Genomic DNA, 24,240 nt, shown 5'->3' with positions numbered 1-24,240 from the left:
TGTTTGGTTAACTGATGATATCTCCTCTCCTCTCCTCTCCTCTCCCCTCCCCTGGTCTTTTCTCTAGACGTCTGGAGCAGAATGGGATTAAGTCTGTTCCTCCAGGAGCCTTCTCTCCCTACAAGAAACTGCGTAGGATGTAAGTACAGCAGTACACTCACCTCAGGGCTAAATAATACAGATGAGAACAAGAAGCTGAGGGCTGGAGAAAGAAGCGACAATTGGCAGTCTTCTCATTCCACTCCTGAGGAGCATGAAGTATTTATTTTGTCTGTGCCTAAAGAACATATTCTTGTTCTCAGACTTGGGGTGGCATGGAAAGCAAGCACTCAGATGCTACATGAGCATAATAACAGCTCTCATCTTTCATTGCTGTGCACTGGTATTCCCCTGGCTAGTGTTGTGTCCAGTCTGTGTATGTATGTGTATGTGTGTTGTGCCTGCATGGGCAAACAGTAAACTGTGGCTGGGATGATGATGATGAGGGGACGGAGAGTGTGCTGGAATGAGGGCTGAGGCTTCACTCTCTCTGGGAATGAACACTGGCAGGCTGGTAGTTGAGACTGAGTGGTTTTTCGCCTGTTCAGCCAGCTGTCTGGTCACCCAGCCAGTGTACACCAGGCAGCCAAACCCATAACTCCAACACCACCAGGCTTGACCGACATAGCAGTGGGACAGAGACGGAGGAAACGGAAGGTCAGGGAGTTTCTCTGCCCTTCTTAAAGGATTCCTCGCTGTTTTATCATCCAACTCCGGGGACAGTTTGAGGTTCAAATGAGGTGAATACAGAGCAGTCAACTGACCGAAGCAGCTGCTATCTCATTGTAGCACCAGTGAAATCTCAAGGGAAATTAATATTTATTCTTTTTTCTTGTTCTATTTTAGAGTAAAGGAAACCCTTAAACTAAATAAAAGTTAGACATATTGTTGTAAAAGTCTCTAGAAACTGCTGTAGCATCTGCTCTCACTCTGCTCAAGCAAACTATTTATGTTTATGTATTAAAATGAGTCCAAACACTATAAAATATGAATCTTGCAGACTCATCTAGGTTAGGGTTTCACATCAAAGTAAGTGAAGCTCTTATCAAAATGTTCATCTAATCATAATCCCACAAAAACAGAGTCAAAATGTAGCTAAACAAGTCCTATGGCAATTTTCTTCTTCAGTAGGGGCAGAATTTTGCAACAGTTATTGACATGGGGTCATCACTTTTGATGAATATGATATGAAATAATAAGTTTTATACAGTATACAGTATTTCCAAACAATATTTAATTGCAGTTTCACAAATTCAGCAAATAATCAAATTGTTCTCTTTTTAATGGAAACTGCTCTGACAAACTCCTTTGTTGTTGTGGTGCTCATGACCCTAATCTCAAAGGAAATTCTTTTTACAGTATACAAATAGATGCCATTTCTGATTTAGTTAAGTGAAACTTATAAAAAATATCTAAGCTTATCCCCAGAGAAACTGTTTTTCTTTTAAAGAAACAATATTATTACAAAAAAATTTACCCTCTTTGATTAAATGTGATACAGAATTTTGTGGTTTTGATAAAACACACGCAAACCACGTTTACAGGCGGTGAGTATGTGTTGCTCTGTGTTGGTCCTTCAAACAGACGTGACCTGCTACTGTTGCTGCTGCTGCTGATTCTTCATTTAGTAACAACAATGCATGGCTGCATGTCTGTGTTGACCCACGGAGCCTCTGTTGATTCAGCTGGCTGTGTGCCCTCATTGGCCTGACCTGTCCAATGTCCAACACCCTCAGTACACACAGTGCGTGGACAGTGTCGATACATCATGACAAATATGGTCACTCTATGCTGGGTCAGACTCTTGAGATCTTCATATGTACTCATATTTAGTGGTCGGGTTTCTGGTGTTGGGAAAACAGTTAAATATTTGATCATAAAGTAGCATTAGGTAAGTAAAGGTTATATATAGGCATTTGTGCGTGTCCGTGTATTTGTTTATTTGTGGCGCGTGCAGGTATGTGTGCAATGCCTTCCCTGACCCTGCGTGTCCTCCATTCCCAGTAAATTCCAGCCACACACATTCTCTTTCACCTTGTCCTGGTTTCGGTGACCTACACATGAACCGCCCCTGTAGACAGGGATGCAGTAGCATCGCTCACACATCGATACACACACACGCATACAAATACACACACACACACACAAGTGTATGAGTTTACAGACACACACCAGTGCAGATGTTGGCTCCTTCACCACATTTTTGTTTCCAAGAAACCTCAGTCCTTTGCAAGAAGATAAATGGGTACTTATTTAACTGTTACCCCCAAATGAGAAAATATCCCTCTTCTTCACCACATGATGATTTTCCTTCAAAGGTATCCAGTCGACTGGAGTTCAGTCCACATACTCCATTAACTCTCACTCTCCATCTGTCTTTCTCTCTTTTTGTCCCACTGTTCCTCATTTACTTTTACATTTACTCACACACACACACATAAACACATACACATAGGCTTAGTGGTTATCCTGTGGGGAGAGGCCTGTGGATCCTATTAACAACAGCTATGTTCAGAGGCAGTCTACTGTATTTCGCTTTGGATTTCAGCCCTGCACCCCATTTTTACTCACACAGACACACACACACACTCCATGATACTACACAGGGCTGGTTGATAGGCCACAAATAATACAAGCAAATGTTTGGATTGGCTACGAGACTCTAGCCCGCTCCATTTCATCAAATCCCTTGAAGGGACGCACCATCAGATATGGGAGAGAGCTGGATCTCATCTTCATCCAGCTCACACCACATTTGCTTCCTCCTCACTCGCCAGTGACAATCGGGGGCCTTACATCCACCCCACTGTCTTCTGAGGGTGACACCCATGTGACAGTGAAGTCAAACCTCCCACAGGAAAAGGACTTTGACTTTGTCCAAAAAATTTCCATTTCCTTATGTAATTCTCTGGCCTTCTTCTTCAACACAGAGACCTGAGCAACAACCAGATCTCAGAGATAGCTCCTGATGCCTTCCAAGGCCTGCGCTCCCTCAACTCCCTGTAAGTGGCCCCGAGCCGAGTTTGCACAAAGTGTGTGTGTGTGTGCATAAACATCCACTCGGTTGTCATTTCCCGTTTCTAAAGCAAGCCTGTGTTGTGATTTCACAGTGTGCTGTATGGAAATAAGATCACCGACCTGCCCAAGGGGGTGTTTGACGGCCTCTACGCCCTGCAACTGCTGTAAGTAGAACACACACACACACGCTCTGCTGATACTCTGCAAACTTACACTGAATACCAGGCACCCTTCACTCCCACTCAGTAAAGGAGTCATAACCTTCATATAAACGTTGTACCTGTGCATAGTTTTCTAGATGGAATGTATAATGAATGAATGCATAAAGAAAGACTGACAAGCTGCTTCACTCCCTCTTTATCCTTCTTCCCTCCTTCTTCCACCATTCCTTTTTTTTCCCCTCCTTCTCTCAGGTTGCTGAATGCCAATAAGATTCACTGCGTCCGTGCCAATGCCTTCCAGGACCTGCAGAATCTCTCACTGCTATCGCTCTATGACAACAAGATCCAAACCCTCGCCAAGGGCACCTTCACTTCACTACGAGCTATACAGACCCTGTGAGTCACATAGACACACACACACACACACCAACATGCTGCTGTACACGCTCTGACACATACTGAGCCGTCACCATAAAACATGAGCCAGCACAGGAGTTGTTTACTCGCAGGTCTGTGTAATAACACAGGAATGGAATCGTGAGGTATGGAGGAGAGTAAATCTATCATCTTCACAAACACACGGACACACACAGCTTCTGCGGCCAGATCGAGATCAAAAACAGCATGCACCACACCCACTCTTTCCACCACCGTTACTCAGACGGCACCAGTTCTGTCTAAATGAATGCCTCCTTTTTTTCTCTTCCAATAAACAAGGGAAACCACACGCCGTTGTCAATACAGACCCCACACCGTGGTGTCCGCCATGTCTGAGACACACTGCGTGATGAAAGTTTTCAATATTGTCGTCCATACATGCAAGACTTACAACACAAGACTTACAAGACACCTGTTGAAGATGATGGATAGTGCTGCCCCTTGGCTCACACCGCATCTACACTTCCGTATAGAGGGGCACTGGGTTTAAGGGTCTCAGTCTAAAAGCAGCATCTTGTTTTGCCTGCATTCTGAAGACGGGATAAAAATACATGTTGAGCCTTCCCCCAGTCTCTACTCATCCAGATTGTCTACATAATCTGGATGGCTTTAAACTGAAGGAAGGCTTGGGGATGTGGTTCAATTCAAAATGACACTCCTGAATAATGCTTCTTCACTATTCTTTCTGTGAGTTAGATGAGAATATGCATATCACCCTTATGTCTAAATGGAAAATAGGTGAGATTAGATCAGTATAGCCAGAGACTGAGAAACAGCTAGCCTGGCTGTGTCCATCAGTAGCAGAGCCAGGTTAGCTGACTATGTTTCTTAGAGCCCACACTGAATTTCACACTGATGATGTTTATCTACAAAGATGTTTCTATGGCTCCGGGTGAGAGTCTGTGGCAGTGATTTCTAAAGATAAACATACTACTTGTAATTTTTCATTCTTGCCCTTTATCCCCTTCATTTTCATGTGTTCTCCTTTTAACCCCCCTCACATTCTTTCTTCCCTCCCTTTCTTCATCTATCCACATCGCTTACCTTTTCCCCCTTTTTTTCAATCCACCTCTTCCCCTCCACCTCTCTCTCTCTTTCTTTTCCAGTCACCTGGCCCAGAACCCATTTATTTGTGACTGCAATCTGAAGTGGCTGGCAGACTACCTGCGCTCCAACCCCATCGAGACCAGCGGCGCCCGCTGCGCCAGTCCTCGCAGACTGGCAAACAAACGTATTGGACAGATCAAGAGCAAGAAATTCCGCTGCTCCGGTAGGCCGGTGGCTCTGTGTCACTGTCTCGGACTATTTATCTCTCAAACAGGCTTTGTTGCTTTTCACTGGTCTACTCCTACCTTCTCTCTTTCTCTCCGCTGGGACTGGCTTTTATCTCTGCATTGTTCCCTCTACCTCATAGCACATTCAATGAGTGATCATTCCTGGCAAAAGGTTTTATTCGACCCATCATTTGCTGTGCCGGTGCTCCTCAATCAATATCTCCCCAGACAAACTTGGGGGCCAAGGAGAGAGGGATCGTTCGCTGTTTCTCCATTTCCCCTCCGTATTACCACATTGTGAGTCTGGTTTCACATTCAAACCGCAGTGAGCTGAGATCACCAGTGGAGGCTGGTATAAGGGCTAGAGTTTCTGTACGTGCCCACCATTCCTCTGCCCTCTGCCAATCTAAGGCTCCCCTCCCTCACAGTCTCTAGCTCCTCTCGACCGCTCATCGCTCTCTGCCTGCCAGGCTCAGGTTTCCTTTCACGCCCCCTCATCCCCTCAGTCCTCTGCACTGCCTGGTCAGGCCTCACCATCCCCACTCCCCTCTACCCTGTACCCACTATTGTGTTTATGCACTGTGCTATGCTGTCTGGCACTCTGCACTGCTGAGGTTTCACACTTCTTTATAGCCTCATTTGTTTGGCTAGACCTGGTAAAGAAGGGAGTTCATGTTGTTTTTTCCTCTTTCCTTTTTCACTTTTTTGTCTTTTTCCTTCTTTCTTTTTTCTTTCTTTCTCACTGTCTCCCTCTTTCCCTCATGTCACTCCTCCTTAGCAACAGCTAAATATTTACCACCATCGTTACTAGTTTCTCTACATTGCCATATACAGAGATAGTCCTAGGCTTCTCTGTTTAACTGTCATGTACGTTGAGCCATGTATTGTCATATATAAGCTCTATATATGACTGTTCTGAAGCATAGCGACACCACAGCTATGCAGACCAGACTGGTCTCACTGACATCCGTCCCTCTTTCTTTTCTCCATCACAGCCAAAGAGCAGTACTTCATCCCAGGTGAGTGGCTTGTAAATGTTCACACCTATCATTGCCTTCCTCTTTTCTTTAATTATCCACCCGCAGCCATGCAGCGGCATCTTTTTTTCCATTACTTACTGTTCATTCAAATAAAATTCTCCTACAGGTTAAAGGATAATTTAAGTTTATTACAACTTGGGTCATATTTTTGTAGTTTTGCCACCATTCCCTTTGGTAATTTTGACATTTTATTTACCAAGGTAACTGCTGTGAGCTGGCGATGTTACTAAAAATAAGTTAGATGGAGCAAGAAACACAAGCATTCAGATGAACATACAGGTTTTAAACAAACCCACAGGTTAGCCAGTCTTATGTGGAGGCCAAATTATTCACCAAACCGCTTGTTGTTTGCAACTATCACAGGCTACAAACCAACTTTTTAGTCCAGCTTTTCATACTTACAACAGTTTCATGCAAACAGTTTTCCTGTATAATGAGTGACTTAAGACCTAAGTTATAATAAACTGGAATTATCTTTTAATGTGGATGATGGTAGAATGAACTTCAGAGGAAATGGTCTGCACAGAAAAAAAAAAAAAAAACACTGGGCATTTTAAGGGTAAAATTAGCTGAACGTTGCGTGCTGGTGGAAGTGGCACCTTCGGTATTTATGCTAATTGGACCCATGAGTGACTGTGCCTATATGTGCATTTTAATGTGATATACGTGTGAGAGCTTCTGTTTCTCCTCAGCTCTGTTTTCCTTACAGTCTCAGCAGATAGAGTCAAAAGGACATGGCTCTTTGCTTTGGCATGAGCACAGACAGTCACTCACCAAGAGGGGCAGAAAAGGGGGAGGAGGGAGAGAGGGACAGAGGGACAGAGGGGAAGGAAAGTGTGTCCTTTCTATCAGTAAAAACTAAAGAAAATAAAGCCCACCAGAGGACCCAGATTCCTATCAGCGGATGTTTCCGGACCTCTTAACAAGAGCACTTCCAAGAAAATAACTAGGAGGAGCAGTGATGTGTGTCGAACTCTGTCTGTGTGTGCGTGTTTGTGGCGCAGACGCCTATGTGATTCACTGTCTATGCCTGTGTGTCTGTGTACGTGCGTGTGTGCGCGAATTAATGTGTCTTCGTGTGTTAAGCTGAGATAAAGCTCTACACTGGCTTAGAGAACAAATGGGAGTACTATGTAAGCAGGAGAAAGATCAAAGCCCAAAGTGATTAATGAGAATTTCACCCTCCCTGAATGATAACAATAAAAGCCCCCACAATACACACGTACATGCACTGAACACACACAATCACTGACAGCACGGGAATTCCATAATACACTGATAATGAGGAACCAAGCTGCAGGGAATTATGAGAACTTCTACAACTCCAGCGATGAGTCATTTTGTGCCTCAGAGAGGGAAAAACCTCATTCCTCTCCTCTGCATTTTCTCCAGTTTCATTTAAATCTGCTGACAGTAAAAGTGTCGCCACCACGCACTGACGATGACGATGACTCAGGCTCACGAATCTCCCCAAGCTCTTCTACATCCTCAAGATCAAAGCGCTGTGCTGCACTTTCATTGCTTCCTCTGTAGCAGGAAATGCCTTGTCCTGTTGTCTGGCTTAGCAAAGGACAACTCCTTAATGACCTGCATGACTGTGTCTTTCTGCATGCCCCGCTGAGCCACTCCGAGAAGTGGCACAGTTTTAGAAAAAGTCTTTACGCAAACAGCCAGAAGAAGTTTCCCTAAACGCGACTCACTCTTTCACTGTCCAACCAAATTCTAATAAAGTGAACGATGAGGGTTTGGGGTTAGGTTATGGTTTCAAATGCTTGATGATTTCAAACGTTCTATTTATTTAGACAGATTTTTGATACTCAGCCGTAGGATTTTATCCCGGTTGTTTGAGGTTTTCCTGCTCATGATTGTGGTCTGGGTGCCCCACGGTGATCCCCTTACGTCATCTCCAAGTCTCAGGCAGAGAGGTGCAACGATGTCAGCATGCAAAAGGGAACGGGATACAAAACGTTATCCTAACAGAAAACGCAGGGTTATTCCCTCTCAGTGGAATATATGCTCACACATAAGCTTTACACGCACATATACACATATACGCAAGCATTGAGACACAATTCACACACACGCGCAGACACACACACACTGTTCTAAGTGGCTCCCAGTGCTATTCCATTATTGAGCAGCCATGATGTAACTGGCAGCACGCTTTTTGGCACGTAACGTCTATTCATAGACAGAGGAGGTGCAGGAAAACGTCCCACACTCCCCCCTTGTTGCCTCATTCTTGGTCTTCCTCTGTCAGGACAGATGTTTCGGCTGCATCTGTGCCACTCACCATTTGTTTCTCTTGTATCTGTCTCCTTCACCTCCTTTCTCCCTTTTCTTTCCTGCAATCATTTATGCCCTTTGTGCCCTCCTTAATCTGTTTCCTCCCTCAGCTCCCCTTCCCTCTGACTCCACCTGTCTACACGCTCTTCCTGCGCATCATTTCAACCAGCCCTCTTCCTCCATCCTCTCTCTGCTCTGCTTCACTGAGGCTGACTGTCCAAATCCTCTTTGGCATCCCTATCTCAATCTCCCCTGCTCCTGTTCTTCTCACCCCACTGCTCCCATTCTATCACCTCTCTAAAATAACTCCCCCACACCCTCCCTCACCTCAACCCTGCCTTCCCCTTGCCCTCACCCATTTATCTCTCTCCCCCATGAATGGTTGGAGAGATGCAGGATGTTCTTTAGGGTACCTAAGGTTAACAATTAGTGAGGGAAGCTGCATTTCAGGTCACAACAGGACAAACCACTGACATACAGCTGCTGCAGGAGCAGATGCGTGACTAAGAGCATCATGGGAAAGTGAGGCGCATGTGTTAGTGTAGGGACGAGGCTGATGTCATTTTGTGTTATAACGATATATGTGTTGGTATTTTCTCCCATTCAGGTACAGAGGACACCCGTCTGAATAACGCCTGTAACAGTGACCCAGTCTGTCCTCCCAAGTGCCGCTGTGAGTCAAACGTAGTGGACTGCTCCAACCTGAAGCTCACCAAAATCCCTGAGCACATCCCTGCATCCACAACTGAACTGTAAGGAATCAGAAAAAAAAGAGAGATACAAGAAGCGATGCAGTGAGCAGAGAAAGCATGAAAAGAACTGAGACAGCGTAATGAGATTTCCCCCTGAATTTGATTTGAAAGAAATACAAAACTGTGGACCAAGCAAATTCAAAAAACTCACCGAATATTTAGAGAGAATTATAAAGTCAAAAGCATTTATTTGTTTTTATGGTTAAACTTTATCAACACTTTCTCTCTAGCCGCCTTAACAACAATGAGATCACCACTCTGGAGGCAACTGGAGTTTTCAAGAGCCTTTCTCAGCTGAAGAAAATGTAAGTAAAACTTTCCTTTTTCCTTTTTAGATTTGCCTTTCAACAGTCGTTCTCTGAATAGCTTACATTTAATTCTCTGATGTTCTTTTATTTCCCACAGTAACCTCAGCAACAATAAGATCACAGAGATTGAGGATGGGGCATTTGAAGGTGCATCATCTGTCAATGAGCTTCACCTCACAGCCAATCAGATCGACTCTGTACGAAGCGGGATGTTCCGTGGCCTTGAGGGTCTGCGTATGCTGTGAGTGATGCACAGATGCATGCAATCACACTCAGGCGTGTTGATGTTTCTAAAATGCAAGATCATGTTTCTGAGTTTTAGGCTGAAGCTTTTCGTTTCTTTCCTCTTTAGGATGCTGAGAAACAACAAGATCAGTTGTGTCCACAACGACAGTTTCACGGGGCTGCACAACGTCCGCCTGCTGTCTCTGTACGACAACCAGCTGACCACAATCACTCCTGGAGCCTTCGACACTCTGCAGACCCTCTCCACCCTGTGAGACCCTGTCATACACACATGCTCAGATTGAATTGTGCATTTTAAATTTCCGTGATCTTACTTTCACTTTCACCTCCTCCCAGCAACCTCTTGGCCAACTCCTTCAACTGTGACTGTCGCCTGGCATGGCTCGGTGATTGGCTGAGGAGTAGGAAGATTGTGACAGGTAACCCTCGCTGCCAGCGTCCTGCCTTCCTGAAGGAGATCCCTCTACAGGATGTGGCTCTGCCTGACTTCCGCTGTGAGGAAGGTAGGTGCTACCAAGACACACAACTGCCTACTGAGTCCACTTTTCTCTCTGTATGTCCCAATTCGGACTGTGTCTGAAGTTTTGCTGCAGCTTCTTCACTTTAAATGAAGTAATCTGTCTCTTTGAAAGGAGATAAACATCTTCAGTACAGGAGATGACCTCCACCGTTTGTGAAACTAACCTGCCTGGGTCTGATTGATGAAGATTTTCACATTGCACCCTGCTCCACGATAGGTTATGAACAAGAGCTGCTTTAAGTGTCTGAGATCATCTTAGATAATGACCGCTATTGTGCGACTCTTTTGTTTACTGAATAGATTGCTACTCAGCAGTTCCTAAGCTTCTGGTCGATGCTGGGCTGAGTGGAGCTATTGAGCTGTTTGCCTTATTGACCAGTCAGCCTATTTGCACCTGAATGAATGTTAGACTTGTCTTCAGGCCTCAGGCAGCTTCCATTCTTTGCATTTGCTGATCAATATTACATTAGTGAGGGTCCTCTCTCTTTGTCCTGTTTTACTTTTCACATTTTTCACTTCCTTTTTCTTCATTGTCTCAATGCCACACCATCAGCTTGAAGGATCGTGCTGCTTGTGCACTGTCTTGCCTTTAGGTTTGTTTGTTCGATCGCTCTGTATGTTTTGTTTTGGGTTTTTTTTTTGGCCAGGGACAACAGCTCTTCTTTTGGTTGTTCTCCAAGGCTTTCCTACCCTTCTGGTCGTTCCTCTGCCCTCCTCCTCTCTGGTATCTGACTCCCCTATTTCTCCTCATTTTTTCCAAGGCCAAGAGGAGTCAAGCTGTGTGCCCAGACCCCAGTGTCCCAGTGAATGTACTTGCCTGGAGACAGTGGTGCGCTGCAGTAACAAGCATCTCCACACACTGCCCAAAGGCATCCCCAGAAACGTGACTGAACTGTGAGTTCCTCGGCATGAATTATGTTAATTGCATTTATATCTTATCAGTTTGAGTTCCAGGTATTACTGTTATTCCTTTGTCTGGCTTTGATGGAGGCAGGTCTGGGAGAGAAACAAGGAAACCAAAGGAGACATTAAAAAGGTAGAGAGGAGCTTAGGAGGTATGAAAGAGATAAGAGTTAGTGAAAACGGCAGAGGCAAAGAAAATACATCTCATCATTTGGAGAAGAGGAAAGGAGTCAATAAACCCTGCAGTTATTCTCTCAGACATTCTTCTTCTGTGTTCCCTGCAGCCCTCAGGGCTAGCACTGATGTCACTCTCACACTCAGAGCCAAGGATCAGAGTGTGTGTGTGTTTGTGTGTGTGCGTGCATATTTGTTTGAGGGCCAAAAGCCTGTCCACAGGAGTATAGGGGAGCAAGAGGACATTTTAATGAGCAGTTTTCAATGGAAAGGGGAGGGAGTGGAATAGGTCTGGAACTTTCCAATACTGCTTCAAGTGGTTCAGACCAAGTCACACACACACAGATGCACACACACGCTGTGCAAGCCTTAAGGCCTGTCATTGTCCCAGCAGGTGTGACCAGGTGTGCCCCTCTGTTCTGGGCTTTCATCTAGTCATCTGGAGAGTTTGCTACTCCATCATTATCCAAAGTGTCCTCTACACCATCATTACCTATCATTACCTCCAAACCCAAAGGCCCACCCCAGCTAACCAGCAAACCCCCTTTGGCCTTCCCGCCCTGTGTACAGTCAACAACAATAGCAGGAGAAAGCCCCTGTAGCTCCACTCAGGGGGAGCAGGCCCTAAATCAGCCATTTATCAAGGTGACAGCCCTCTGGTAGCACTTTGTGTTGGCAGTCAGCAGGGTGGCTGCAACCCTGCAGGCATGACGTGACATACATCAGTGTGTTAACACACACATGCATGACTGCACCCGCAAGTGTTTGTATCTCAGTCACTTTAAAAAGTAGGGTGCTATGTCATGTTTTTTTATACAGCATGCTCACTAAGACTGACTTCTTGGCCCGAGACACAATATTGTGTCACAAAAAAGAAAGAAGTAATTGAAAGATAAAACATTCTGCTGTTTGGTGAAACATGAGATTAAATTGGCTGCAACCCCATGGGAAAAAGTTTTCTGTGTGAAAAGGGTGATGTACTGAAATAACCGCCTCTAAGTCTTCACCTAACCAGTTCCCAAGGTAAAACTAATCTGCTGACAAAAAGCTAATTTATGTAATATACCTCAACTTCAGTTACTATAATTTCTTCCTTGAGAGAATTTGACAACCCATCATTAAGATTCTTGCAGCTTGAAATTAGAAGAAAATCTTCATATTACACCTACGTAGCAATACAAATGTGAAAGAATGTGAGCGAGTAAAGATGTAGAGTTTATTTTGGTGGGTTAGGGTGACTGAGCAGGATTATATAGACTCTTTGTCGACCTCTTTTCAGTGAATTAAAGTGGCTACCTGTGTACCACATAACCGCTCGACAAAAGTATGTCTGATCAAATACCTCAAATACTTCCCGCAGCACCTTCACAGGTTTTTTCATTGTGTTGTGTTGTTCCTTCAGCACAACGCAACTCCTTTGTGTTGTGCCAAAGGAACTGTCAACCTTCTCAGTAAGACTTTTACTGTGAAGTTATATAATCATATACACTTACGGTTATATAGCATTGTGAAAATATTTTATTTGAAAACTGTTTCAGTTTCATTGTATTTTGATCTGAATGGATCATTTTTGTGTCTCTTTGTTCAGGTATCTGGATGGAAACCAGTTCAGTGTTGTTCCAAAGGAACTGTCAGCCTTCAAATACCTGCAGCTGGTGTAAGTTTTTATCCGTCTGCTTCCTCCTGTCACATTGTGCAGATCAGTATAGTGAATCTTTGATTTTCCTTTCAGAGACCTGAGCAACAACAAGATCAACTCTCTGACCAACTCGTCCTTCGCTAACATGAGCCAGCTCACCACTCTGTAAGTCCTGACCAGACCGGCCTTGGGCCCTCAGACCAAAAAGCTGGTATTTATTTCCCGTGCTGACAGTAGGATGGAAACAGCTGAATTTTATATACATACATATGTAATTATTTTTGCATTGCAGAATCCTGAGCTACAATTCCCTGCGTTGTATCCCCAAAATGGCCTTCAGTGGACTGCACTCTCTCCGACTGCTGTGAGTTTTTCTCATATATACATATACATGTCTGTGTGTGTGTTCATCTTAGTATGTCAGTCAAGTGTTGAGTCTTAAAGTCCTATTTTTAATCCATAATGTATCTTGCAAGTGGTTGGAGAGAGTTTCTTTTTTCTCATTCAAATCAAATGTTTGAAATGGTTTTTTTTTTGTTTTTGGTTTTTTTTTTCTTTGTTTTTTTTATTGTCATATAATTTAGAGACAATGCTCAAAACAGCAACTTCATTGGGACCAATTGAAGTTATTTTGAAAGAGGAGTTCTAAAAGAAGACAGGACATGCTTTGAGACTAAATGAGTTATTAAGGAGGATATTTTTGTAGCTTGCGCTGACTACAGAAACAGTGCAGCAGATGCTGAGAATCTTTGATTGACTCCAGAGGACTGAAACACAGTCTAAACAGTTATGACAGCTTATGAATTCACTCTCACACACACAACCTCCGACCTATTTTCTCTATTTAAATGGCATGGGGCAGCAGTGTCGATCCAGCTCCTGCTGTACTCCTGCCCACACTTCGTCTTTAGACATCTGCACAGTCTGTGCCTGTTCACCTCTAAACGTCCCTGCACTCATCACTGCCTCACCATCGGGGCCAAACGTGCGCCCCCACAACCCGCTGTACAAAATCACTCTGACACTGATTACCGGAGAATGTTTGCCCCCGCTAACCATAATGGTTTTGACTCTGCCCCCGGGTTTTTATGAAGTTATGAAGTCTTTGATTGTGCACTCTCAGTGACCATGGGCTCCCCGTGGATGAATTGGTCTGCTAAATAACTGAGATGTAGAATGTAAATGCGTTTGACACATATATGACGAAACCAAACCAGTCTTTGGACCTGCATCCAAAGATACAGCTGCTGGATGCCTCACACTTTAACTCAAATGTACAGTTAAGTTCTGCGAGGGAGAAACAGAGACCAAGCCCAGCAGCACTCCTTATGAGATTATATATGCATCTCTGTGTGTGTGTGTGTCTGTCTGTCTGTCTGTCTGTCTGTCTGTCTGTGTCTGTGTGTGTGTGTGTCTGTGTGTGTGTATGTTTGCCTGTATTCAGTGCCAACGTGTTTGTCATCTACTGGCTTGGTGCCGGTTAGTATGTGTGTGGGAATAGAGGTATCGGTCTTCCATGTGTGCTCATAGCAGGCACACTTTTTACTACTGACAACAAAGCTTCAACAAAGCCTCTTTTTACGGCAGGATTCGACTAAAGCCCTCGATCATTACGAGACACAAAGCATAAGAGCCCTTTTAGCGTGGAATGAGAGTGAAGCTCGGTCATCATTAGCTGATGCCGCCTTGCTAGCACGGGCGTATTGCTTTGATCTCTAATGAAGCTGCGTCCGTTATTTCTGCTCTTACTCACTCACGCCACCTTTACTTCTAAAATATTCCCTGTGCAAGTGTGCTAGACGCCATGTGAGGCCCCCCACCCTATAGAAACTCCAAACTATATACAAGCTCAGACACACACATATATAGGCACAGACTGTCTGGGCTACCTTATTGTCTCAATCAGACAGGAGTCCAAATGAAGCAGAAAACTTTGATGTCTTTACTGCTGGTGTGATCAATCATAAGTCTCCCATTAAATGTCAATTGGTGCCATGGCTTTTTTTTTTTTTATTATGCAAGGCTGTGGGGGTGCAACAAAACTGAAGCGACAATGAGCTCCATTTAATAGTTCCAACTTTAAGACTCCATACTGGGTTCAAAGTTCAAAGTTGGAAGCTTCATAGAAACCACAGTGAGATGCCAAAGCCGGCTAAGAGCGGGGAACGCTCACACACACTGAGGTGCCAAAGCCTTTATAAAGCTGCACCTTTAGCTTTACAGAGCAGTAAAGAGGAGAAGAATCATTAACGCTCACGGCTTCAAACAGGCCAGGGGTCTGAGCCTGGCATGGATGTGGTGTGGTTTGGTGTAAACGTACATACGTGTATTTGTGTGTGTGATGGTTGTGGTTTGAGCTGTAGATTAATAAGCTGCTAATTGGCCTGCTGGGTATTAGGTGTGAGGTAAGTGAGCTGAGACAGCGCTAGGGCGTGGCCTGTCAAGGTTTGGGTGGGAAACTGTGAGAAAAGAAAGTGATATGAAAGAGTGCAACAAAGAAAAAAAGAGCAGGGAAGAAAGCAAAGCCTGCGACAAGCGAAATCAAAACAGACACGTTTCCAAACTGCTGTTGGACGCAGTCCTGTGAGAAAATGCCAGTATCACATGATCTGTAAAACAAAAGCTAAAACAAAAACATGCAGCTGAGGAGGCTGACAGAATCATAACACATTATTAAGTAGTTGCAGGTGAACAGGTCTGTGTGAAAACTGTGAACCAGTTCAGCTGGACAGCCTACGAGCACTATACAGAATGTATTTTCAGTTATCAACCATCATTTTGCCTGTCCAAAAACATCAAATGCAATTCCTTTCTAAGAATTTCTGCCAAGCTAGAGATAAGTTGACATTGGAAAGACGGAGTGATGTAATGATATACAGCTGTAGAAAAGAAACGTAAAAAAAAGTCACTGAGAGAGGGACAGAGAGAAGGTTAGTAGGAGAGCAGATCAGGTTTCTTCCTGGAGACTCCAAGGCTCCTCTCTCCCATGAGATCTCTGCCTGGCTGGCACATTGCTGCTGGCTTCATGCCCTCAGTATCCTAACTGTTCTCCAACTACCACAACCCAGCTACTCGCTCTACACTAATAAGCATTCTCCCCTGTACACAGGCCAATTAACTTGTTGACTCAGTCGGTTACATTGTGTGTTTTCCCTTTCATACCCGAGCATGGCTCTGTATCCTTAACGCTGACCAGCTTCACTCTTTGTATCTTCCCCCCTGACTCTTCCACAGGTTAGTGGTAATTCACAGATCAAACAACGAAGGAAGTAGGGTTTCATAGTCTGTTTATACATCGGTTCTCTTCACTCAGGCATAGACAGCAGCTGTGTTATGTGTCGGTATTGTGGACTGAGCTGTGGTAACATTAGCGCGTGGTCAGCTGAGGGTTGGAGGTGGTAATGACCTAGTGGATTACAGCTACCATCAGTCATCTGCCCATTAAGCCACATTGGCTTGTCACCCTAGACAGCAGACAGAGAACAGCAAGGAAAATAACAGTACGCTATATTAAAAAAGTTATGTAAATGCTCATAAACATTAATACACATGCATGGGTGTGCATATGCAAGCGTGTGAATGTATCTGTTCATCTGCACATACACAAAATTACACTAATGTTTTTCACTGTCCTGCATATGGTGCACCTCTGTTACCCCCCCTCCTTCTGTACCCTTGTTGGCCCTGCCAGCCAGACATACATAGAAACTTGACACCAGTCTTTTCCAGACTTACAGAGCCTCACATCTTTGCCAGCTGCACAAGGCTCAACCAGAAATACAAACCACCTACCACCCATTTAGACTGCCAACACAACACTGAAATATTCCCCAACATTTTTCCTGTTATTTATGGTTTTAGTTGTCTGAAAACAAAAGCATTGCATGTCGGATTACAACTATCATTTATTTTAATGATCGATTATTATGCCAGTTTTTTTTTCTGGTCTTTTTTTTTTTTTTTTGATTAATTGTTTCATTTGTAAAATGCTGGAAAAATGTTGATCAGTTTCCAAAGATAACATTTCAAATCACTAATTTTGTCTGACCAAAGATATTCAATACTCTGTCCGAGGAAAAGAGCAAATTCTCACACTTGAGAAGCTGGACTGAGCAAATGTTTTGTTTTCTTTTGGGTTTTTTGTGCTTTAAATGTGACTCAATTGATTCATTGGTTTCTGTCTGTGACTAAACAATGAAGTTTTCTCCTACGATGAAATACATTCATGGTCATAAATGTTCACTCCTTTTTTTGTCGGCTCCTTCCTCCATCACTTCCAAGGTCTCTCCATGGCAACGAAGTTTCAGAGCTTCCTGACGGCATCTTCAACGATGTGGCCTCACTCTCCCACTTGTAAGTATTGACACACGCGGCCTGTGCGATACCATCTGCACTTTTTGAGTTTATGAAGTCTACACACACGTACACAGATAAACACTTTCAGGCACAGAGGGGGTCTGGCCAGACACCCGGAGAGAGTGGCTCACAGTGGCCTTCTCTGTAGTCCTCTTTGGTGGGCTCCATATGAGCCGAGCCCTCCCTTAATTAGCCACAGTCCTATGGTTAAAGCACCAAACAGACCCCTGTACTGTCTCATCTCCCTGTGACATCTCTGAAAACACACATGCACGTTCACTAACACTCACAGACACACACACATTCTCCATGGTCTGTGGACTTTAGTGTTTGTTTTGGTTTGTTTATTTATGACCATAATTTTGTGTGTGTTCAGCGGGTGTGTGGTCGCACATGGAGTCGTGGACATATGTAAAATTACACAGAAGTATCTTTGCCGTGTGCCCTCTGCCATCCAGCCTAGATATTCACATCATCCCTTGACAGTCGCTAATCAATAGACCTATCAGTGTCAGAGTTGGAGAGGAAGAAGGCAGGACTCAGAGAACTAAACAAAGACATTTTATGGAGAGCAGGACAGGAGTCAAGGCTGCATGAAAACAGGGTGAAGGAAAGGATAGAGGGGGTGCCATTGATCCACAGTCACAGTCAAGTGGCTTTCATGTTAGCAGATGTCAGGTGTCAGCTATTGGCCTGGCCTGAAAGATGAGCCTGTGTTCCACCGTAATGGAACAGCATCGATTCAGGAGTGTTTGTGCATCCAGCGGGAGGACAGAGCTGCATTGATTCACGACCACCATGACAGAAGTGGTTAAGAGTCCCTTCTGTTCACACCTTTGCCTATAATTGAGAAGCCCTCCTCCAGATGATGTACAGCACAAAGTGGCATTGAGCATTAAACTTTAAATCAGTTTTTATTCTCAGAGAAGCGGTGTTTTGGTTGTATAGTATACCAAGTTTAGTTTGCCATGGTTTGTTTTTTACTTTAGGGTGTAGAGACACCTGCTGGTGAAAGGGTGAACTGCAGTAACATAACTAGAATTTGTTTCTATCAGGGCAATTGGTGCCAACCCCTTGTACTGTGACTGTCGCCTGCGCTGGTTATCTGACTGGGTGAAGACAGGCTACAAAGAGCCTGGCATCGCCCGCTGTGCTGGCCCACAGGGCATGGAGGGCAAGCTGCTGCTCACCACACCTGCGAAGAAGTTTGAATGTACAGGTGAGTTACTGTGTTGGACACAGAAATGTAACGCAAGTGGCCGTAACAATACAATTGATTCTTATCGGTCTGGCATTTCCTCAGGAGATGTGGACGCTGCAGTACTGGCCAAGTGTAACCCCTGCCTGTCCAGTCCCTGTCTGAACCAAGGCATCTGTCACAGTGACCTGGTCGAGATCTACAGGTGCAGCTGTCCTCCAGGATTCAAGGTCAGAGCTACACAATGTCACCACCTGTTTGTGAATATCCATTTCAATGTACCTCAGTGTATTGCAGGTCTTGAAGTATGTATAATTTATGGCAAAAAATGAACTTTATCCCTGTTCTCTGTCTCAGGGCAAGAACTGTGAGACAGCTCTGAACGCCTGTGTGAGTAACCCATGTGCCAACGGAGGAACCTGCCAAGTGAATGAGGATGAGGAGGGAGAATACAGGTGAAGAAGCCAAGCTTTGAAATGAGTGCGACAAAGGAACAAAATTGTATTTATCTCAGAAGGAACTTGACATGATAACATGATGAGCATGTTTTTCTTTCACAGTTGTATGTGTCCACTGGGCTTTGAGGGCCCCACTTGCCAAACCAACATTGATGACTGCGAAGACAACGACTGTGAGAACGGAGCAACCTGCATTGATGGAGTCAACAACTACACTTGCTTTTGTCCCCCCTATTACACAGGTTAGTGCAAATCAACACAATATAGGAGTTAAATAAGAAACAAATTATCCTGAATGACTGAGTGACTTTCTTGTTATGTTGTTTTTGCAGGATGGTTCTTGCTTTGTTCATTTTTTTTAAATAATTGTTTTCTGTGTAGGGGAGATGTGTGAAGAAATGGAGGATGTGTGTGCCCCAGGACGAAGCCCCTGCCAACATCAGTCTACCTGCCTCATCACCTCCACTGGACCCAAGTAAGAATTTGTTCCCAATACACTGGAAAATGATGATGCTACAAACCGAAAAACAGATGTTACACACAGATTTGGATGTAGTTTTATCCATTTTCAGCTTGATTCCAGTATTGGCATTTTGTGTATTGCAGGTGTGTGTGCTCTCCTGGTTATGTTGGTGATGACTGCAGTGTAGACTATAATGACTGTGAGGAGCATCGCTGTCAGAATGGAGCTCAGTGTGTGGATGAGCTAAACGGATACTCTTGTGTCTGTTCTGAAGGATACAGGTGAGAATAGAACAAATTAAACATACACAGGGCTTTAGTTTGGCCACTTAGTCTGCTCGGCTTTGTTAACATCACCCCCCCACCCCCCGGCCCCGGCAAATAAAAAAAAAATCCCTTGCTTTCCTGTTACAGTGGTCAGTTATGTGAGGTTCCCCCATCTCCCCTGTCCCTGTGTGAGCTGGCTGACTGCCAGAACAACGCCCCATGTGTGGAGCGAGGCGGGCGGGCCCTCTGCCAGTGTCCTCCAGAGTTTGGGGGACCACGCTGCGAGAAACTGGTCAGTGTCAACTTCATCGACAGAGACTCCTACCTACTACTCTCTGACCTCAAGAACTGGCCTCAAGCTAACATCACCCTTCAGGTAACCGCAGAGTGTGTTCATGTGTAAACATTTATTTAATTTCTGTGTTTACACTTTCCAAAACATGAATAATTCAAAATCCAAATGCAAACATTTATGTCTCCGTAGGTGTCAACAGCTGAGGATAATGGTATTTTGCTATACAATGGAGACAATGATCATATTGCAGTGGAGCTCTACCAAGGTCATGTAAAGGTCAGCTATGACCCCGGCAGCCAGCCAGGACACGCCATCTACAGGTAAAGTGCCATGTGCCCTTCAAAAGGATCAACTTTACTGTTTGCTAATTCTGGACTATAGTGACTGTATCTCATGTTGTGTCTCTGTTTTTTTTCAGTACTGAGACTATCAACGATGGCCAGTTCCACACAGTGGAGCTAGTGACCTTTGATCAGATGGTGAACCTGTCCATTGACGGGGGTCTCCCTACCACAATGGACAGCTTTGGGGCGGTGCGGCCCCTCAACGGGGAGGCTCCGCTATACGTGGGGGGTAGGGGCCCTCTCCAGAACACACCTCCCTCCTCTGCAGGCACTCTTATCTACTACACTACTGTCAATCACCACCCCTCCCCCCTCGCTTTGTCACCACCGCAACCAACCCCTCCCCTCAATCATGCAACCCCATCCTACCTCCACCCAAACCCTATCCTCCACCCACACCATACTCACCTTCAGTCATGACTGTGTTTGCTAGGGGCCACACATTATTAAACAATACAAAAATAATCATGTACACCATATGCACACATTTGTAGTGAACACACATTCAATTTCACCTTAACAGATAAAACAGAACTCTCACAAATGACAGATCATAACTATAATGAACATAAAACACTCTCTCAATCTTAGATCTATTTTTGTTCCAGCACATTTTTGACAGTGTGCAAAGTACGCCCCCTACTGATTACCTTAAGAACTACCAGACACAGTCTTTAAGATTTGTTTTGTGTTTGCATGGATTTTGCTTGCACAAACTGCAACTGGATTTATTTTTAATGCGTGATTTAGCCACTCTTGACAAAATTCACAAATCGGACGTCTAAAATACTAAAGTTTAGCTGATTAATAATTACTCCAGTTTGCTCAGGAGTGGCTCAGAGCTTGTATAGTTTGTTTCAGTGCTGTCATGTGCTGTGTTGTGCTGTACTGTTCCTCATTCATACAATATGACAGGAGACATGTTCCCATACCTCTTTGCCTTTTGCTGTCTTCTCTTTCAAGGATAATGTGTCTTGTGGTGCAAATGCAAAACATCAAAGTCTATTTGAAAAAGAGTTGCATATATTAAGTTGACAAACTGTATATGCACTGTCGGGACACATGTGTTTGAAAATGCCTTCCTCCATTACACTCATACCAGCCCTGTGTTAGCTGTCTTGTTTGTGGTCCAGCACACAGGTCCTCACACATATAAACATCATCTCTTTTTTCTCTCCTCCTTCAGGCATGCCGGTGGATGTACACTCGGGTGCTTTCCGTCTCTGGCAGATCCAGAACGGTTCCAGTTTCCATGGCTGTATCCAGAACCTGTACATCAACAACGAGCTCCAGGACTTCACCAAGACCCAGATGAAGCCCGGCGTGGTACCGGGCTGCGAGCCCTGCAAGAAGATCTACTGCGTACATGGCATCTGCCAACCTGATGGGGTCCAGGGACCAGTGTGCCACTGCCAGCCAGGCTGGAGCGGGCCACACTGTGACCAGCCTGCTACCAACCCCTGCCAGGGCAGCAAGTATGTTAGCAAATGGGACAGAATTTAGGCTGCACATCAAATTACCTTATTGCCCATTACCTTCCTGTACAATGGAAGAAGTACGCAAATCCTGCACTGATACTGATACAACAACAAGATGTAAAATGTCATTAGATGCTCTTTTACAGGTAAAAGCATTCAAAATACTACAAATGTAAAAGTGCATAAGTATTACTAGGAAAATGTATTTAAAGTACCAAAAGTAAAAATGTTGGGAATGTCTCTTTGGCAGCAGGTAACAACTTACTGACATTTGAAACCTGACATGGTGCCCTGACTACACATTGCCTTTTTGTAGTAGTCACAGGTTTGAGGACTCTTTAACAATCTGTTGTATTAATTTTCATGTAAAATTTTAATCTGAAAAGCAAATAGTAACTATATCTGTTGTATAAATGTAGTGGAGATTTCCATTAGAAATGTAGTGGAATATTTTTTTTTATAAAAAGCCATAAAATGGTTCACAGGTACTTCAAAAGTTTTAATCAAGGGTATTGTTTCTGACTAGGTGCGTCCATGGAAAGTGCATCCCACTGGACAGTCAGTCTTACCGCTGCGAGTGTGTGGAGGGTTACCGCGGCGCCCTGTGTAATCAACAGGGAGAGCTGTTCAACCCCTGCCGCCGCCTGTCCTGCAAACATGGCCGCTGCCAGATCTCAGACACCGGAGATGCCTACTGTCACTGTGAAAGTGGCTACACAGGGGAACTTTGTGACACTGGTGGGTTTTTCTCTCACTCTGTAGTCCCAAAAAAAGCGGTGGTATGAAGCAGTTACTAATGTCTGTGGGTGGTTCCTGTTTTCCAGAGTCTGAGTGCAGAGGGGAGCCTGTGCGAGATTTTTACCAGGTACAGCGAGGCTACGCCATCTGCCAGACAACACGCGTCGTCTCTTGGGTGGAGTGTACCGGAGCTTGCGACACAGGGGCCTGCTGCGCCAGCCAGCGAATGAAGCGCCGGAAATACACCTTTGAGTGCAGCGATGGAACCTCCTTCAGTGAGGAAGTGGAAAAAACCATCAAGTGCGGCTGCGTGGGCTGCATGTAGCACCATTCACTCTCATTTCCTGCCGCTGCTGCCGAGCAGAAGATAGAAAGGAAAGAAGGAAGGAAGGAAGGAAGAGAGAGGACTGGAGGAAAGCAAGGGAGGGAAAGAAAGAAAGAAAAAGAGAGATTATAAAGAATATATATAAAACCTCTATCTATATATTATGGACAACAATGTTTGTAAAATAGGACATTTCCTCCCCTTCCAAGGGCGTGTGACCTACAGTAACACAGAGAAACCAACATCATGAGCAACAATGTAGACGTGACAACAACAGCATAAAGTAAATCTCCAACATTGTTCCAAGGGGTCCAGAGATTTCAAAGGTGTTGCATTCAGAGTGAGGCATCCCTCCAATCCAATTTACCAAGTGTGAATTCCCCATCCATCTGTGAGGCCTCTGACAGCCTAGCCACCATCTACATCCTTTACTTCGTGGAGGCAGTGAGGACAGTGGGGTCCCGCCTGGCTAATAATGGCAGAAGAGAGGCAGAGAAAGACAAAACGAGAGAAACAGAGGAATACGAAGAGAGCTGGACCGTTTGACTTGGCAACGCTATCTTGAGTTGAGCTTGGCTGGGTTACCTGGACTGGGCTGGATGCGGTTTGGGCTGAGTTAAAAGTTGTTGGTTTGGTGTAGCAATTTCTCTGCCAGGATACAGTCATCCATCCACACATGCACATGTAGAAGAGAGCAAAGAAAAAGGTAGAGTTAGAGCGGCACATAATCCAGTGCGGACGTTGTGGCTTCAAGGCCAGGTGTGGTCTGGTTTCACAGTTGTTGGCTGTGAGGTACCGTAACATAGAAACTCCGTAAAAAAAAAAAAAAAAAAGTAGAGACTGCACTGACTAGCAGCACTGAAAATGACAGTCAAACAAGTATATGATCACACATGCATGGCATACATACATTTACACACAGTCTTACCACTTGTAAAAGTGAGGGGGCCTGTGTGGTGCTACTGTCTATTTTGTTCGTACAGCAAACCAATCTGCTGTGCCCAGCGGTTATCAGTCACCCAGCATGCATTGCCTCAGGGTTAGGATGATTTGAATAATTCCACCCCTTTTGAGCAGGAGCCCCTTTAGCCCGGCTCCTCTTGATGCTTGCAGTATTAAACTTGTGCAAACTGTTGCATGTGTGGAGAAGAGTTTGCCAACAAATATGTAGAGCTTCTTAATATCATTATAAATGTTATTACAAAACAAAAGGTTGCAGAATCATCTTCTGAATTTTGTTTTGTTTTGCCTAATTTCTCATATTGATTTGTTTTTATTGTTTTTATATTTTGTTATATTTTGTCTCATGATGCAACCTAACTCCTTTAGCTGCCCCCCCCCCCCAATCCCTCCCCGACAACCCTTTATATAGAAATGCCTAACAGATTCTAATATATATATATTTGTATTTCATTTTGGTATAGTATTTTTCTATGTTAAAGAGTAAGTCTGTTTGTGGAAGCTTTGGGAGCGGTGGAAAGGCATTCAGTTGGTTCCCTAGGTGTTTTTATTTGTTGATCT

General features: G+C 44.4%; 1 protein-coding gene across 3 annotated transcripts in view; it reads left to right on the top strand.

Annotated features, from left to right (window-relative positions):
• The window catches only part of slit1a (slit homolog 1a (Drosophila)), an 84,248-nt gene extending 60,637 nt beyond the window's left edge, over window positions 1-23,611 (top strand). Inside the window, exons 10-37 of one of the 3 annotated variants that reach the window (XM_041049715.1) lie at window positions 68-139; window positions 2,970-3,041; window positions 3,150-3,221; window positions 3,471-3,614; window positions 4,763-4,926; window positions 5,926-5,949; window positions 8,864-9,008; window positions 9,239-9,313; window positions 9,414-9,557; window positions 9,669-9,812; window positions 9,899-10,065; window positions 10,844-10,976; window positions 12,748-12,816; window positions 12,892-12,963; window positions 13,091-13,162; window positions 17,080-17,151; window positions 18,210-18,373; window positions 18,461-18,582; window positions 18,710-18,807; window positions 18,913-19,052; window positions 19,192-19,285; window positions 19,417-19,554; window positions 19,687-19,915; window positions 20,024-20,154; window positions 20,253-20,407; window positions 21,365-21,653; window positions 22,183-22,394; window positions 22,481-23,611. In XM_041049715.1, the coding sequence (XP_040905649.1) occupies window positions 68-139; window positions 2,970-3,041; window positions 3,150-3,221; window positions 3,471-3,614; window positions 4,763-4,926; window positions 5,926-5,949; window positions 8,864-9,008; window positions 9,239-9,313; window positions 9,414-9,557; window positions 9,669-9,812; window positions 9,899-10,065; window positions 10,844-10,976; window positions 12,748-12,816; window positions 12,892-12,963; window positions 13,091-13,162; window positions 17,080-17,151; window positions 18,210-18,373; window positions 18,461-18,582; window positions 18,710-18,807; window positions 18,913-19,052; window positions 19,192-19,285; window positions 19,417-19,554; window positions 19,687-19,915; window positions 20,024-20,154; window positions 20,253-20,407; window positions 21,365-21,653; window positions 22,183-22,394; window positions 22,481-22,719 (3,652 nt within the window). In that variant the 3' untranslated portion in view covers window positions 22,720-23,611. Of the gene's footprint in view, window positions 1-67; window positions 140-2,969; window positions 3,042-3,149; window positions 3,222-3,470; window positions 3,615-4,762; window positions 4,927-5,925; window positions 5,950-8,863; window positions 9,009-9,238; window positions 9,314-9,413; window positions 9,558-9,668; window positions 9,813-9,898; window positions 10,066-10,843; window positions 10,977-12,747; window positions 12,817-12,891; window positions 12,964-13,090; window positions 13,163-17,079; window positions 17,152-18,209; window positions 18,583-18,709; window positions 18,808-18,912; window positions 19,053-19,191; window positions 19,286-19,416; window positions 19,555-19,686; window positions 19,916-20,023; window positions 20,155-20,252; window positions 20,408-21,364; window positions 21,654-22,182; window positions 22,395-22,480 lie in introns of all 3 variants that reach the window. The other 2 variants (XM_041049714.1, XM_041049713.1) reach the window with 2 other exon arrangements.
• The last annotated feature ends 629 nt before the right edge of the window (window positions 23,612-24,240 follow it).

The sequence above is a fragment of the Toxotes jaculatrix genome, chromosome 11, assembly GCF_017976425.1.
Source record: "Toxotes jaculatrix isolate fToxJac2 chromosome 11, fToxJac2.pri, whole genome shotgun sequence".
In the NCBI taxonomy this organism is placed as follows: domain Eukaryota; kingdom Metazoa; phylum Chordata; class Actinopteri; family Toxotidae; genus Toxotes; species Toxotes jaculatrix.
This window is presented reverse-complemented; position numbering and strand designations above follow the sequence as displayed.